The sequence below is a fragment of the Schistocerca americana genome, chromosome 4, assembly GCF_021461395.2.
Source record: "Schistocerca americana isolate TAMUIC-IGC-003095 chromosome 4, iqSchAmer2.1, whole genome shotgun sequence".
Lineage (NCBI taxonomy): Eukaryota > Metazoa > Arthropoda > Insecta > Orthoptera > Acrididae > Schistocerca > Schistocerca americana.
Window position 1 is genome coordinate 766,676,777 of NC_060122.1, and position 16,730 is coordinate 766,693,506.

Genomic DNA, 16,730 nt, shown 5'->3' on the forward strand with positions numbered 1-16,730 from the left:
ATTTTCCTTGATAGATTTTCCGTGATTTACCTAAATTGCTTAAGGCAAATGCTGGGATGGCTCCTTTGTAAGGGAATGGCTACTTTCCTTCACCACCCTTCCCTAATACGAGCTTGTGCTCCATCTCTAGTACACCTGAAGCAAATCTCTCTTCATTAATTATAATGCCTCTCAATTGCGGATGTCCTATATACCTAACCTTGTGTAATCTTCAGTATCTTAACATGTAAAAGACTGGAGTGGAGTCATAGTTTACATATTCGCTCTAGTAAGCCTTGGAAAGAATTTCATGAGATGACAAGTGGTATCTTGCCATTTTACCAACAATCATATGAAACTGTAATTTGTGTAAAGAAAGTTAGTCTACATCTGCATTAAATGTTTTGTGACAGTTACACTTGTAAAAAAAAAAAAAGAAAGTATTTTCTGAAATTTATTTGTAAGTTGAGAAGGAAATCAAGGCGAAATTAGGAATATTCATGGAAAAGAAGTTACAAATTTTAGGTTTTTCAGTGGCATTAATTCCATCAGAGGTGGCAAAGAATTTGGAAGAGCAGTTGAAAGAAATGGGTTCGGTCTTGAAAAGAGGTTTTAAGATGAATGTTGACAAAAGTAAAAGGAGGTTAATGGAACATAGTCAAATGAAATTAAATGATGTTGAGGGAATTAGATAAGTGATGATGGCAGAAGTGTGAGGAATATAAAATGCATATTGCAAGTAGCAAAAAAAGCATTTGTGACCTAGAGAAATTTTTATTATTATATGTAACTTTAAATGTTAAGACTTCGTTTTGGTAGGAATTTGTCTTATATGGCAGAGAGACTGACAATAAACTGTTCAGACAAGAAGAGGAGGAGCAGCTTAATGTTTAACATCCTGTCGAAATGAGGTCACCAGAGATGGCGCACAAGCTCATATTAGGGAAGGGTGGTGAAGGAAAGCAGCCATGCCCTTACAAAGGAACCATCCCAGCATTCGCCTTAAGCAATTTAAGTAAATTACGGAAAATCTAAATCAGGATGGCTGGATGTCGGTTTGAATTGTCGTCCTCCCAAATGCAAGTCCAATGTGCGAACCACTGTGCTACCCTACTCGGTGGCAAGAAGATAACTGGAACTTTTGTAATGTGGTACTGCAGAAGAATGCTGATGATTAAATGGTTAAAATGAACAATTAATAAGGAGGAACTGAACTGTGGAGGAAAGCAATTTAAGGCACTGCTTGATTAAAAGAAGGGATTGGTTGATGGGTCACATCCTGAGGCATTAAGAAATGGTCAGTTTGATAGTGCAAGGAAATGGGTGGGGGGCTAAAAATTGTACCTAGAGACAAAGGTTTAACTATGATAAGTAGGTTGAAATACATGTAGGTTGAAGTAGTTGTGCAAAAATTGACACATGCCCAGGATAGATTAGTGTGGAGAGCAGCTCAAATTGGTTTTTAGACTGGAGTCAACATCATCATTTAATGTTATGTCATACATCTTTATGCCTTGTAACCATTTTTTTTAGACACACTGAGACAAATGAAATTACAAGGATAGTATTTTTTGCTTGAAATGATAAAATTTTCTGCCTGAATTGTTATTACATTCATTTATTTATGAGTACAGTTTTGGCTGTTATATGTCTCTCATGTAAATAACTGTAACAATGTATAGTGGCTGAAAAGCCAGTTCAATTTTACTTGTGCTTTTTGTCTTCAAAACTTTTTTATGAAAGCCAGATTATGTCCTCATAGTTCATGTCGTACCCATAGAAAACAGGTTTCCTCATTATCTTTATAAAATGATGTAGAGCTTCATGAAAACGAAAACTTTGCCAGCTAGGTGTTTAAGGTTGAAGTTAATTAATACAAACACATTGTTTACTGTAGTAATTTTTATTGATTTTATGTCAATACTTCACTTGTATTTATCGCAGTGTCAGCACTGGATATGACATTTGACAACTAAACCTCTGTAAAAGTATTTTGTACTGCTACCCAAAGATCATGCCTGTAGTGCAGATACATATATTTACCCAAGTTCTACCATGTTTTATGCTATCTAATTTTAAAGCAGAAAATCCTTTAAAACTAACCTATTTGCATGAGGGAGGAAGGAGAAGAATTTTAATTTATTTCAGAGTTTAGAAGAAATGTACACTGAAGGGCCAAAGAAACTGGTACACCTGCCTAATATCATGTAGGGCCACCACGAGCATGCAGAAGTACCGCAACACGACTTTGCATGGACTCAACTAATGTCAGAAGTAGTGCTGTAGGGAAGTGGATACATGAAACCTGCAGGGCTGTCCATAGATCTGTAAGAGTATGGGGGGATTGAGATCTCTTCTGAACATCATGTTGCCAGGCATCCCAAATATGCTCAATGTTCACATCTGGGGAGTGGTGGCCAGCGGAAGTGTTTCAACTCAAGAAGAGTGCTCCTTGAGCCACTCGGTGGCAATTCTGGATGTGTGAAGTGTCGCAGTGTCGTGCTGGAATTGCCGAAGTCCGTCGGGATTGCACAATGGACATGAATGAATGCAGGTGATAGGACAGGATACTTATGTATGTTTTACCTGTCAGAGTCATATCTAAACTTATCAGTGGCCCCAATCACTCAAACTGCACATGCCCTACACCATTACAGAGCCTCCACCAGCTTGAACAGTCATCTGCTGACATACAGGGTCCTTGGATTAATGAGGTTGTCTCCATACCCATCCACTTCCGTCCACTCGATACAATTTGAAACGAGACACATCCGACCGAGCAACATGTTTCCAGTCGTCAACAGTCCAATGTTGGTGTTGATGGGCCCATGGGAGGCAAACTGCTTTGTGTCGTGCAGTCATCAAGGTTACACGAGTGGGCCTTTGGCTCCGAAAGCCCATATCGATGATGTTTCGTTGAATGGTTTGCTCGCTGACACTTGCTGATGGCCCAGCTTTGAAATCTGCAGCAATTTGTGGAAGGTTTGCCCTTCTGTCATGTAGAATGATTGTCTTCAATTGTTGTTGATCTTGTTCGTGCAGGATCTTTTTCTGGCCTCAATGATGTAACTGATTTGGGGCTTTTAACGGATTCCTGATATTGTTACCTTGGAGATGCTGTGTTCCATTGCTCCTGTGCTGTTTATAACACGACATTCAAACTCACTTAAATCTTAATAACCTGTCATTGTAGCAGCAGTAACAGATCTAACAACTGCACCAGATACTTTTTCTCTTACATAGGCATTGCCGACTGCTGTGCTGTGTTCTGCTTCTTCACATATCTCTGTATTTGAATATGCATGCCTATACCAGTTTCTTTGGTGCTTCAGTGTAACCAAGAACACTAAAGATGTTCACGATAGCAGCAGTATTTCACTTGTTCTTTATCTCTATGATATCCCAACAACATGTTTGTCACTAAATTCTAACAGTCAAAGCCAGATGATTCATTATTAAATAAAATCTGATACAGCATAATGAAACATTAATGGTAAAGAGCTTTATATGGTGTACACTTAGAAGAGCAGAGCGAATGCTGTAACTCCAACCTGTCGGTTCACTCTGAAGATGGACAAGAAGTATATGGCCAAAGTATTAGTAAAAGAAATTGGGTGTTTCAAAGTGCACATTCAAAGTTTAATGGATCAGTAACACTTACTTCTTCAGAATGGATGTGTGCAATGTAGCAGATTGTTTTTACACCAAAAAGTATGTTATACAACTGTGTGTTATCATGTGGTTCAAATTTTCCTTTTTCAGTGAACAGGAGCCACCACCTGCCATGTTGAGACTGCATTCTATAGCAGATAGAGAGGATGGCTGGATTCAGGTGGTGAGCTCAATGGTGCATGTGATTCCCATGAATGATCCTCTTGGACCAGCTGTTATCACATTGTTATTGGATGACTGTCCTCTCCCAACGAAGGTAAAATGCTGTGTAATATCAAAGCTTCTAGATGCAAGCTAAAGGTGACAGCACCGTTTTGTATCTGTTGTTTTTTCAGCTGTGCACTCGTCGTCCTTTTATATTTAGATTGTTTTTGACATTTCTTTCAAAATTGGTTGTATTTTTGCAGTGTTTGTGACTCCTGTCTGTAACACAGTGTTATCTGGCCTCTGTTCTCATAACTGTCTCTTGTCACATTCCCCCACTTTCATTCAGTAAACTTGTATTATGACAAATATTATACTTAGGGTTAGTAATCTTGGTCAGTAATTTTTGTGAACTTAGTTATAAACAAATTATAGCTCTTATGCCTGATAACTTTCAACTAACTAAAAGGTACTTTAACACATTCCATAATTTCCCTCTCTTTTACAAGTGCAATTCTTGATAAAATTGTCTATTGTGAATCTTATGAATCTAAAACAGTATCCATATTAAAGTAATTTGGTGAAAGACACTGCCACAATAAATCTGTCTTTCCAGCCTGAGGGTTCTAGCCCCAAATGCTAGAAAAATCCCCCCCCCCCCCCCTCCCCGAACACACACACACACACACACACACACACACACACACACACAGTATTAAGAATTTTTCCACCTGAGGGGGGGTAGGTACTGAAACTTTATTCTGTCTATGTATAATTTAATAGTGTAGTGGTGGTACATTAACTTAACATGTTTAAAGATGTAAATTAATTTTACAACTACTTGCTTTACTTTAGTGTGCATTTAAAACTAGTTTCACTTCAGTATAATAAAAATCTTCTGTTCCAGGAGTCGGTGGTACGATTGTCAAACATGCTTTCACTGTCTGCAGCTGTTTCACACCGAGGGCGAGTGTCTCCCACAGAACAGAGGAACGTGTGTGTTGTATTAGGCTGCCTGGCAGAAAAACTTGCTGGCCCATCGAGTATTGCAATATTAACACCTGGCACTCTGGATTACCTCATTGCCAATTTGGTTAGATTTGTGCTGCACTAAATATTCTTACAATTTTTATTATGCTGGACAATATTTTCATTTACAGTGGAACCTTAAGATGTAAATAATGATCTCTCACCCCCACCCCCCCATAAAAACTTCTGAGCAGGTGGAAATATAGATCATCAACATGCTATGTTAGATCATCAACATGCTATATATGAGAATGTGTTTTATTGCCGCATTCTTGTTGTCTGCTCTGGTTTTTATAGACATCTCTTCTACCTGCAGACATCTTGGAAAGTAGAATGCAGGATTTAAAGAGATCATTGAAAAAAGCAAATAAATAAGTAATCTTTTTATAGAAAAGTTATAAAGGTAAAAAGTAACAGTGAAAAAATAAGGGAGAAAGGTTGGAGATGAATAACATTATAGGGAAATGCTTTAGTTTTTTAGTTATATCTTGCAACCTCAGGTCACACAATTGGTACAACATAATGTATAATGAAAAAATTTGCAAGATGGTCATTGTGTTATCATGTGCTTGGTCAGAGTGGTTCAATTAGCGGAGCAAGAGAAACCAATTTGAACAGTGTTGACAAATGCACCAACAAACATCAGTTCTGCAGTGTGTCTGTGTTTGTTTGCACGTTTGTGCACATGTGTGAGCCTGTGTGCTCCACACAGAGCCACCGTTACGCTGGACCAGGTTTGATTGTCAGTTTCAGGTAATCGTTCATTGTAGACAAAGCAGTTAATTTTTTCAGTGTCTAAATTTATTACTTAACTGTTCTATAAGCAGTTAAATTATTTTACACAATTATTTGACTAATATCAGTAAGCCACATAAGGATGTTTCAGTAAGCTACGATATGGATCTTTTGTCCTGTGGCTTCCTGTTTTCACTTGCAGTAGCTACCCTTCTGTAATTCTGCACAGAAAAATCACATTCTACAACTGTTACATTCACAAGCAGCTCTTACCTCTGTGCGGGGAGGGGTTTTGTTGCTCAACGGTGTGAGAAACAGATACCTCTCATGAGAATTCAGCCAGTTTGTGTGTCAACCTCAAAAGTGCAGTGGTAGTTGGAATCATGAAATAAGCTAACTCTGTAATCAATTATTCTCACGTGAATACAATTAAAATATTTTAAGGACCCAGAAGGCCAAACGTCGTGGCACTCCAACCTATCTGCCACGTTTTGTCCATATTTCTGTGCCTTTCTTTGTTTTTCACCTCAGTTTTCCCCCTATTTGTCACACTGTTTTGTTTCACTTGCAGATGTATTTATTTTCTGCGATATATCTTCTTCTTCTACCATGTTCATGTCAGCACCACCTGTCTTCAGTGGCCTTCAAATCTGCATGTCATCTTTTAACCACTGTTGGATACAATAGTGTGTTGTGGAGCTGGGGCACTACAACTTAACCCAAACAGTGAGGATATTACAACCCTAAAAACATTTCCTCAAGATTGAGATGTAGAGCATGTCAGTGAGATGAATGGAACACCTAACACACCAAAGTTGTTTTAGGCTTGCCCAGACATGCAAAGCTGTTTTTGCACTGACCCTTACTTCTATTGCATTTCACGAGATGAACATGGATCCTAGTAATAAGACAGCTGAGCCCCAATGTTTTGCGAGAGCCTTAAAGAAGTTTTACTGCTAAAAATGCTCTCAGAATAGCTTAAGTGTGATAAAGCAGCACATCAGGACATTTGAAAAGGTGTCACCCTTTTATTCATGGGAATGTTTAAGAGGACTCGCTGGAACTATAAAATCTGTAAATATTCTTTCTAATTGAAAACTTCTCATGAGAACTGCTAGCTTCAATCAAGCAACAAATTCTATGAAATGCAAATGTTTGAGACAGTGCGAGATTACAGTGCACAAAATCATTTACAACCATAAGGGTTTTTTCACATACAGGAAATGTATGGACACCATCACAGCAGATATACAGAACAAAACTGAGGTGCTATTAAGAATATCAGGTTGTAAAACAGGAAAAAGTCTGTATATTATCATTATCATCAGCTATGAATGAGGCAGATAGTCCATCTATTGTTTTTCCAGGAGCCCTCAATCACTGAAAACGAAATTGAGTCCATAATTTGAAGAGTTCCATTTTGGATGGTACAACCAGTGCTTGATTTGTGATGGTATGCACTGATACCCCATAGCGGTACTTCGGAGGAAAAAAAAATCAGAACCACAAACTTTGAAATGTGATATGATAGAACTTTATTTTTTACAACTATAGATGTTGTGTTCACATTTTTAAAATGCCCAGGAAAAGTATTAAAATAACGCTTTAAAAAGTCTAAATTTCAGAAACACCCCTGCAAGGTTACAGTGTTCCGAACCTCGTTTTTTTCACATATCAAGCATTGGTTATACCCATTGCTTGTATATTTAAAATGTGTGATACGAAATACTCAGTCTGATGAATTAGCTGTGGATGGTTTGTAGAACATAGTAATTGGGTGTAATATCAGTTTTATACTGTTTATTTTATGATAGTACTGGGGTTGCTACTCACCACATATTAGAGATGCTGAGTCACAGATAGGCACAACAAAAAGATTGTCAGAAAATGAGCTTTTGGGCAACAAGGCCTTCGTCGGAGATAGCGCGCACTTGAGCGCGCATGCTGGAGCATGCACGAGTGCTCGCACGTGCGCACACACACACACACACACACACACACACACACATGGCCACAGTCTGGCTGCTGAGGCCACACTGTGAGCAGCAGTGCTTGATGAAAGACACGGCCGGGTGGTGGGGGTAAGGAGGATCTGCATTCATTCTCAGAAAATATGTGGATAAGGCAAGCATATGGTGAAGATGTTAGTTTTTACGTGGTTCATAGAATTTTTAGTGTCAAGATTGGCTTAAAGTTTCAGCCTCTGAGATTTAATCAAACCTGAGCAACCTGTGGCTTTTGTTTGTATCATCCTGTTTAATTCTGAACGTAAGGCTGTGTGAATGGATACATGCAGTGAGTAACTACATTGCTCATATTATGGAGGGAATACTTCTCTGGAATAAGGTATCACTAGTCAGTTGCATCATTCTGACACTAAGAAAGTCTATACACCACATTCTGAAATTGCTGTTCTCAAAAAAAAAAAATATTATGGTATCAGTTGTGGTTTATCTGCAAGGAAGGTGTTGGTCTACCTTTGAATTCAAAGGAATGATTTACCAATATGCTTGCATGGTTGTACTGTAATTTGTATTGGTCACACACATGAAGCATATTACCAAGAAACAGGATAGAAATAAATATGTTGAATTAGATGGTAATTTCACTATGGTGTTGTATAACTTCACTATGGTGTTATATAAGTTCACCTTTCAAATTAAACTATTGAATATTTCACAAAGGTAGTATAATCTGTGTGTGTGACTTCTGGCTCACAATCCAATTTTTTTTTCTTTTCTTTAACTATCCTATGGCTGTCATTGGAGTAAAGTTATGGAGCACTTTTTGCCTGGCCCCCACCTCTCTCTCTCTCTCTCTCTCTCTCTCTCTCTCTCTCTCTCTCTCTCTCTCTCTCTCTCTCTCTCAGAAATAACTGTTTCCATTTTTTCTTGAGGGAAGGAATTAATTAGATGTCATCCTAATGAAACATTAAAAGATATTAAAATGCAGAAAAATGTCAATTTTGGTCACTTTTTTTTTCCAGAATGAAAATATCAACCCATCTGTAATACTATTTTCGTTAATTGCACTGGAGAAGTTTGCACAAACAAGTGAGTATAAAAATTGATTGTTGTAAGATGTTCCGTGTAAAATTTATTACAGAAAACTGATAAATTGATTTTAGTATCTAACCATGTGATTTATCTCCAACAGGTGAAAACAAGGTGACTATAAAGAAACGTCTGAAGGCAGAAGTTAAAAATCCACTTACTTCTTTGGAAACTTGGGTAGGCTGTGAGCACTTTGTCAAGAGGCAAGTGGGCTTTTGTGCTCAGTGGTGTCTAGACAATCTTTGTAAGTTTTGTACCTAATCAAGTCACTTATAGCATGTTATACATAGACAGTAAGTCTTAAGTATCTTTTGTGCTGTACTGTCCTGAGAACATCATGGGAAGTGTGGTAGGTGGAGCGATGTAGCAGAAAAAATTATGTAAGCTCCTCCAATGTGTCCATCCTAAGTGTATATGCAGAAAACTTGTTAGTGTTGGACTTCAAGCATTTCAGCAGTGACTAATTAGATTTTGTGTGTGATATAATACAGGGTGTCCCACTCAAACCTCCCTGATTTCAAAGACCCAGGAAAAAAAAAAAAAAACCACAGTAGATAAGACAATGGAAAATGCACCACATTGTAGAGCATCTCAAGGAATTTATTTATCATCAATACACCTCTACATGTGAACCATTTGTAGCACAAAGAATATAGAGTCTATATTCTATTTCTTGCTAAGTTCTTTTTAACATTTCCTCTGTTATTGTTGCAATCGCATTAGTGATACGATGTCGCAGTGTAGGAATATCACCCACTTTGGTCGCATACATGCGGTCCTTTACGAATCCCCACATGAAGAAATCAAGCGGCGTAATGTTGGCTGGACGTGGTGGCCAGGCAATGTGTCCTCTGCGTCTGATCCAACAACTGGGAAATTTCCTATACGGGAACTTGCGAACAGCTGTTGACCAATGTGGCTGAGCTCCATCTTATTGAAAAATGATGTTGGGTTGCAAGTCTTGTAGCTGAGGGTACATAAACGTGTCCCTATACACTGACTCATTCACTCTTTGTTCCCCAAAGAAGAATGGTCCAACAATCCTGTCATGCATTAGCCTGCACCAGACATTCAGTTTAGGGCTATCACGAACACGTTCAATGACAACGTGCAGATTTTGCGAACCCCAAATCCGAACGTTATGCCTATTAACCCTTCCTGATAGATGAAAGGTTGCCTCATCTGAGAATAAACATCTTTCCAGGAAGCTGGCATCCATATCAATACACTGCAGCATATCTGCAGCAAATTGTTGTTGGTGTGGTTTGTCGTTCGGCATCATATGTTACAGAATTTGCACTTTGTAAGCACACACATGAAGATGCTGGTGAACTACACGATGCAATGTTGATCGAGGTACATCAAGTTGCCTAGATGCTTGACGAATGGACTTAAGTGGGCTTCTGAGAAACATTTGTCTGATGATGTCCTCCACTGTCTCTTCTAAAACTCTGTAATGTGCCCCGGCAGATTGCTTCAGAACACTTCCTTTTGCCAGAAGCTTACTATACCATTCCTTAATTGTTTTCACATCAGGTGGATCACATTCGTACGCACGACAGTAATTTCTTTGACTAGTAATCGGCGATTTTGTTTCTGCAAACCACACTAGTGCTTGTGCGCGGTGCCGTGGACTTGCCACTTTCACTTCATGCAACCATGCTGCACTCTGGCGATGATACATGGCACTTCTGACTTCAAAATATAAATTCAGATCCTCTACAATGTGGTGCATTTTTCATTGTTGTATCTACTGTGGGTTTTCTCTCCTGGGTCCTTGAAATCAGGGAGGTTTGATTGGGACAACCTGTATTTTTATGAAAGCATCTTGCTTATTTGGACTTTGACGCATCCTCTCTCCTTGGTATTAAAGTTTTATTCAGTTACAGAAAGCTGTGGTTTTTATTTTACTGCATATCTTAATTATTTAACAGCATGAAAAATTATCTATTTTACTACATACATAAAAAAAGTGTTGCATCACCTCAGTAAAGAGAGTTCCGGAACCTGTACAGAAAACTGGAATAGAGATCAACATAAACATCATTCCTGCTCTTTCTATTGCTCATGAGAACCACACATTGCATGTTGTACCACCTTACAGTGAGACGTTCAGAGGTGGTGGTCCAGATTGCTGTACACACCGGCACCTCTGATACCAATTAGCACATCGCCTTGCATTGATGCATGCCTGTATTCATCGTGGCATACTATCCACAAGTTCATCAAGGCACTGTTGGTGCAGATTGACCCACTTTTCAATGGCGATTCGCCGTAGATCCCTCAGAGTGGTTGGTGGGTCATATCGTCCACAAACAACCCTTTTCAATCTATACCAGGCGTGTTCAATAGGGTTCATGTATGGAGAACATGATGGTGACTCCAGTCGAGCGATGTCGCTATCCTGGAGGAAGTCATTCACAACATGTGCTCGATGGGGATGTGAATTGTCATCCCTGAAGACGAATGCCCTGCCAGTATGCTGCTGATATGGTTGCACTATAAGTCGGAGGATGCCATTCATGTATCGTACAGCCATTACGGTGCCTTCCATGACCACCAGCGGCGTATGTCGGCCCCACATAATTCCATCCCAAAACAGCAGCGAACCTCCACCTTGCTGCATTTGCTGGAAAGTGTGTCTAAGGCATTCAGCCTGACCGGGTTGCCTTCAAACACATCTCCAACGATTGTCTGGTTGAAGGCATATTTGACACTCATCGGTGAAGAGAACATGATGCCAATCCTGAGTGGTCCATTTGACATGTTGTTGGGCCCATCTATACCGCTTTGCATGGTGTCGTGGTTGCAAAGATGGACCTCGCCATGGACGTCGGGAGTGAAGTTGCGCATCGTGCAGCCTATTGCGCACAGTTTGAGTCATAAGATGACGTTCTGTGGCTGTGCGAAAAGCATTACTCAACAATGTGGCGTAGCTTTCAGGGTTCCTCTGAGCCATAATCCGTAGGTAGCACTCATCCACTGCAGTAGTAGCCCTTGGGCGGCCTGAGCGAGGCATGTCATAAACAGTTCCTGTCTCTCTCTATCTTCTCCATGTCCGAACAAAATCACTTTGGTTCACTCAGAGACGCTTGGACACTTCCCTTGCTGAGAGCCCTTCTGGCACAAAGTAACAATGTGGCCGTAATAGAACCACGGTATTGACAGTCTAGGCATAGTTGAACTACAGACAACACAAGCCGTGTACCTCCTTCCTGGTGGAATGTCTGCAACTGATCAGCTGTCGGGCCCCCTGCGTCTAATAGGCGCTGCTCATGTGTGGTTGTTTACGACTTTGGGTGGGTTTAGAGACTTCTCTGAACAGTCAAAGGGACTGTGTCTGTGATACAATATCCACAGTCAACGTCTTATCTTCAGGAGGTCTGTGAACTGGGGTGATGAAAAACTTTTTTTGATGTGTGTAAATAGGTAGCTTGGTTCAAGGTGCAGGCTCCCAGATGCAGGTTACCAGTTGCAGCTTGCATGAGCAACAAAAATTTGAGTTTAGTATTTCATATAATTATTTACTATATTTAAAATGGTGCCATAATCGACTCATAAAGAGAAATATTATTTTAAGGTGGTAGCCCTCTTTGAATTCTTGAAAAATAGGTGATTTTCATGATTTTTTTTTCCAAAGTAAAAAAGTAATGCTAATTCTGATGGTACAGTTTTGTTTGTTACTCTTCTGTCTTTAACGAATCTTTTTGTGTTCATATTAAACATTCTCTGTAACCAGTGCACCAAGTGCAAAAACCCCTTGCAGCCAGAATGGTTATCAGCAGGAGTCTCTGAAGCCCTCCAGTTGGACCTGTGACACGAGTTTTATATAAGTAATTTCCAATATATTTTCTCTTGTTATATGTAGGAGAAATAAAAAATATTATTTTCTAACAAAATTGTGACATATTGAAACAAATGTCATTTTTCTTTGCCCATAAAATAGAGCAAAAAATGTGCATAGAAAATATTGCAAAACAGCTATGTATGCTGATAGAGAATTCAATTTAGAATGTCGGCATCAAAATCGTATGTACTTTTCTCAAGTTATGTTTAAAAAATTCAGTTTCTAGAAAAAATGATTAAATTTTTGGGTTACATCTTTTGTAGTTAAGTTAAAGTCCTCTATTTTCTTTTAGGCCTTCGTGATCCTGCAGGCCTGTTTAACAACTTCTGTCATCTGCTGCTCTGCTCACTTGGCACACTTTCTGTCTGCCTTTGTGCAGAAGTTGCAACACACTGGTATGATTCCAGATTCAGACATGTTCATAACCAGTGGAAAAGTGCTCCTATCAGAGCACAAAAGATTTGAATATGTTCCTCTTTATTTAAAATACTTTGACTGAAAAGTGGGGTAGCAGCTACCTCATTCTACATTCCTCAGTGTCTTTAAAAATTGTTCCCAAGAGTTTGGTATGGTAACACATTCACACTTTTTTTAGTATGCAGCTCACATCAGACTCCTACCAACTCCTCTAACTCGTTGTCACACCTATTAGGCCATCACCGTAAGTCGCTCATACCCTTCCGCTCCCAGTTGTGCTTTCTGACTGACTCACTCACTCACTCCAACTCATTGTTGTTCTTTGTGTCTCTCTGTCATTGTCTCCTCTGTCACACCCACAGTCCTCATCGTTCTGTCAGACTACTAGTCTCCTCTCACTGTTGCTGCTCTCTTAATGCTAAAATCTCCCTCCTTCCTTCCTTCCTTCCTTCCTTCCTTCCTTCCTTCCTAACACTGCTCTTTTCTCAGTGTCACTGTCTCTCTCTTCCTTGTTGTCATTGTCATGTACACTGAGATGACAAAGGTTATGGGATTCTTCCTAATATTGTGTCAGACCTCCTTTTGCACATCATAGTGCAGCAACTCAACAAGGCATGGACTCAACAAGTTGTTGGAAGTGTCTTTCAGAAATATTGAGCCATGCTGTCTCATAACTTTCCACAGTTGTGAAAGTTTTGTCAGCACAGGATTTTGTGCACGAACTGATCTCTCGATTACGCCCCATAAATGTTTGATAGGATTTATGTCAGACAATTTGGGTGGCCAAATCGTTCTCTCGAACTGTCCAGAATGTTCTTCAAACCAATCCCAAACAATTGTGACCCAGTGAAATGGCTCTTTAACATCCGTAAACATCCCATCGTTGTTTGGGAACATGAAGTCCATGAATAGCTGCAAATGGTCTCAAAGTAGCTAAACATAACCATTTTCAGTCAATCTTCAATGCAAACATAGCCCACATCACTATAAAGCCACCATCAGCTTGCTCTGTACCTCGTTGATAACTTTGGTCCATGGCTTTCTGAGGTCTGCTCCACATTCGAACCCCATCATTGGCATTTACCAATTGAAATTGGAATTCATCTGACCAGACCACGGTTTTTCAGTCATCTGGGGTCCAAGCAATATGTTCATGAGCTCAGGAGACACACTGTAGGCGATACCATGCTGTTAGTGAAGGCACTCGGATTGGTTGTCTGCTGCCATAGCACAGTAATGCCAAATTTCACAGCACTGTCATGATGGATACATTCGTCTTACATCCCACTTTCATTTCTGTGGTTATTTCACACAGTGTTACTTGTCTGTTAGCACTGACAGCTCTATGAAACCCTGCTGCTCTGTCATTAAGTAAAGGTCCGTGGTGAGAGGTAATTCTTGGCCCACTCTTGACACTGGATCTCAGAATATTGAATTTCCAAATGATTTCCAAAATGAATGTCCCACGTGTCTAGCTACAACTATCATTCTGAATTCAAAGTCTGTTAATTCCCGATGTGTGGCCATAATGATGCCAGAAAACTTTTCACATGAGGCACCTGAGTACAAATGACAGCTCTGCCAATTCATTGCCCTTATATACCTTCTATGCAATACTGCCAACATCTTTATACGTGCATATAACTGCCCCATGACTTGTCACATCAATGTACTCTGTCTCATTATTGCTAGCTCTTGCCCACTTCCACTTTCTCATTCTCTTTATTCCTCCTCCCTGGCACAGTCACCTTCACTCTTTTCCTGGCACTGTCATGTTACTGTCAACTATGTTCCAGTACCACTTGTGCGTCTCTTTATCTCACACTGCCATTGTTGCTGTTTCTCTTTCTATAACACAACTACTGTCTCCTGTCTTCCAACGTATATTACTTTTCCGTCTCCCTCAGTGGAAAAACACAGGGATGTGTTTGAATGCCAAAATGTTTGGGAGAATTTTTAAAGGTGCTGAGGAAGGTAAAATGATGCAGCTGGTGCCCCCCCCCCCCCCCTTTCAGTCAGTATCTTAAGTAGACAGGAACAATCCACATTTTCTGGGCTCCGATAGGAGCATTTTTTCACTGGTTACCTTCTTTTCCCTGATGCAGCAAGACATCTCGTATGAAAATAAATGTATTAGTCAGTAAAATTTAGATAGGTTACTTACGTGAAACTGAAGTAACACAAAACTAATGTTACACCTGGGACTACAAGTTATGTGCCAAATAAATAAATAAAAAAAAATGTGCTTCAATATTAAAAATTGGATTCCCAAATGATAATGGAAACACTATAAAGTATATTTGTCCATGCTAAATCACATTATAAACTACATTTTTGCCTGACACTGGATTTTACATGTGCAAGTGGGGTAACTTTGAACCTCTGTAGCACAGAAACAGAAAAAGATATGAAGAAGAAAATTCTGAAAATTGTTCAAGATTGGGATCTTTAGGAATGTATCGTAAAAATTATATGCATAGCCGTCTTGGAATCTTCAGGTGGATTCTGGTCCATTGGTGATGGCAAAAATGTAGTAAAAGAAAAACATGTTTCTTGGAGTTTTCCAAGGACTTGCCCTTGAACTAATGGTGCCTCTGTAAGTCCCATCAAGCCTACCATAGACCACATAAAATGCAAAAAGAACCAACCGATTGGCTCCATTTACCTAAGCAGGAGGAAGTGTGTAGTATTCACACTTTGACCCTGTACTGTAGGATAGTGATGCTAAGATGATCCATCTGCTGGGTATACAAATGGTCTCTAGCCCAAGGTCTGTCCAAAACTTTTCACGCTACCTTTTTATCACCAGTAGAACCTGAGGTATGAGCACCAGAATATCCCACTTTTATGTACAGCATTTTAGAGCATATTGGGTACACATGTTGTCGCATGCATGCTGACTTCAATAACTCCATAATTAGGCCATCATTGAAATTACATGCCGCTACATTTGCTGCAAAGTAAACTATTTTTCCCAGTGTGAATGGTGTGCGAGATGCTTTATCACAAATTGCCTTTTAAGTTCGATACTAGACTTTCTGATGAACCTGGAATGAACACCACAATAAAGGAGACATCCCTGAGAAAATTTTAAGGAAAAAATGACTTCTTGAAATTTTCAAAGAGTACTATGTACCTTGAAGGTTTTAACACAGTAAGACAAGTACCACAGCTAGAAACAGTGTGTGTATGTCTTGAGGCAGCATAACTCACCATGCACAAATACCTGGACTATATTCATCCAGTATTTGATGAGAGCACTGAGCAACTTCCACAAACTTTAAACATAATTTCAGTGCTTTACAAAATTTTTCTCACTTACACCCCCAGAAATTGATGAAAGGAAAAACGTTTATCACTTAGCACATTTTTCCCTGCTCGTACAGTGAAATTGTTGGATTGGGCTTAAAGTTTTAGTTTATTGTTTCTTGGCTACTAGTTGTATTAGAAACAGATTTTGCTGACACTGTCCACATATACGAATTTACCAGCAAAATATCATTGTGTGACACATCGTTTAGGAGATTGAAATGTGTGAAAAACTAGCTGGCTTTTGCTTAAAATGGGGTGCAAATTATCCAGACTATCACTTAGTAACTAATAACAAATTTTAAAGATAATTTCAAACCTTTTGAAAATTTCTTTTCACTTACTTGCTTAACATCAAATATTTAATACATTGACTCATTTATAAAGTAATCAGAAGTTATAATCTGTTTACTTAAGGAAATTAGATTCTTTAAGGATTCAGTGTTTACTGGGTGTACAGATTTCATATTCCTTCAAGACAACATAGGTAGCTGAGATATGTTTTTCAGGCATTACTGTACTTTAAACTTATAAACTAAAAATAA

At 39.2% G+C, this 16,730-nt stretch overlaps 1 protein-coding gene across 1 annotated transcript in view; it reads left to right on the forward strand.

The window, feature by feature from the left end:
* The window catches only part of LOC124612859 (RING finger and SPRY domain-containing protein 1-like), a 145,709-nt gene that overhangs the window by 25,936 nt on the left and 103,043 nt on the right, over positions 1 to 16,730 (forward strand). The window contains exons 2-5 of the mRNA XM_047141289.1: positions 3,742 to 3,907; positions 4,703 to 4,888; positions 8,546 to 8,612; positions 8,716 to 8,856. Of these exons, the coding sequence (XP_046997245.1) occupies positions 3,742 to 3,907; positions 4,703 to 4,888; positions 8,546 to 8,612; positions 8,716 to 8,856 (560 nt within the window). The remainder of the gene's footprint in view (positions 1 to 3,741; positions 3,908 to 4,702; positions 4,889 to 8,545; positions 8,613 to 8,715; positions 8,857 to 16,730) is intronic.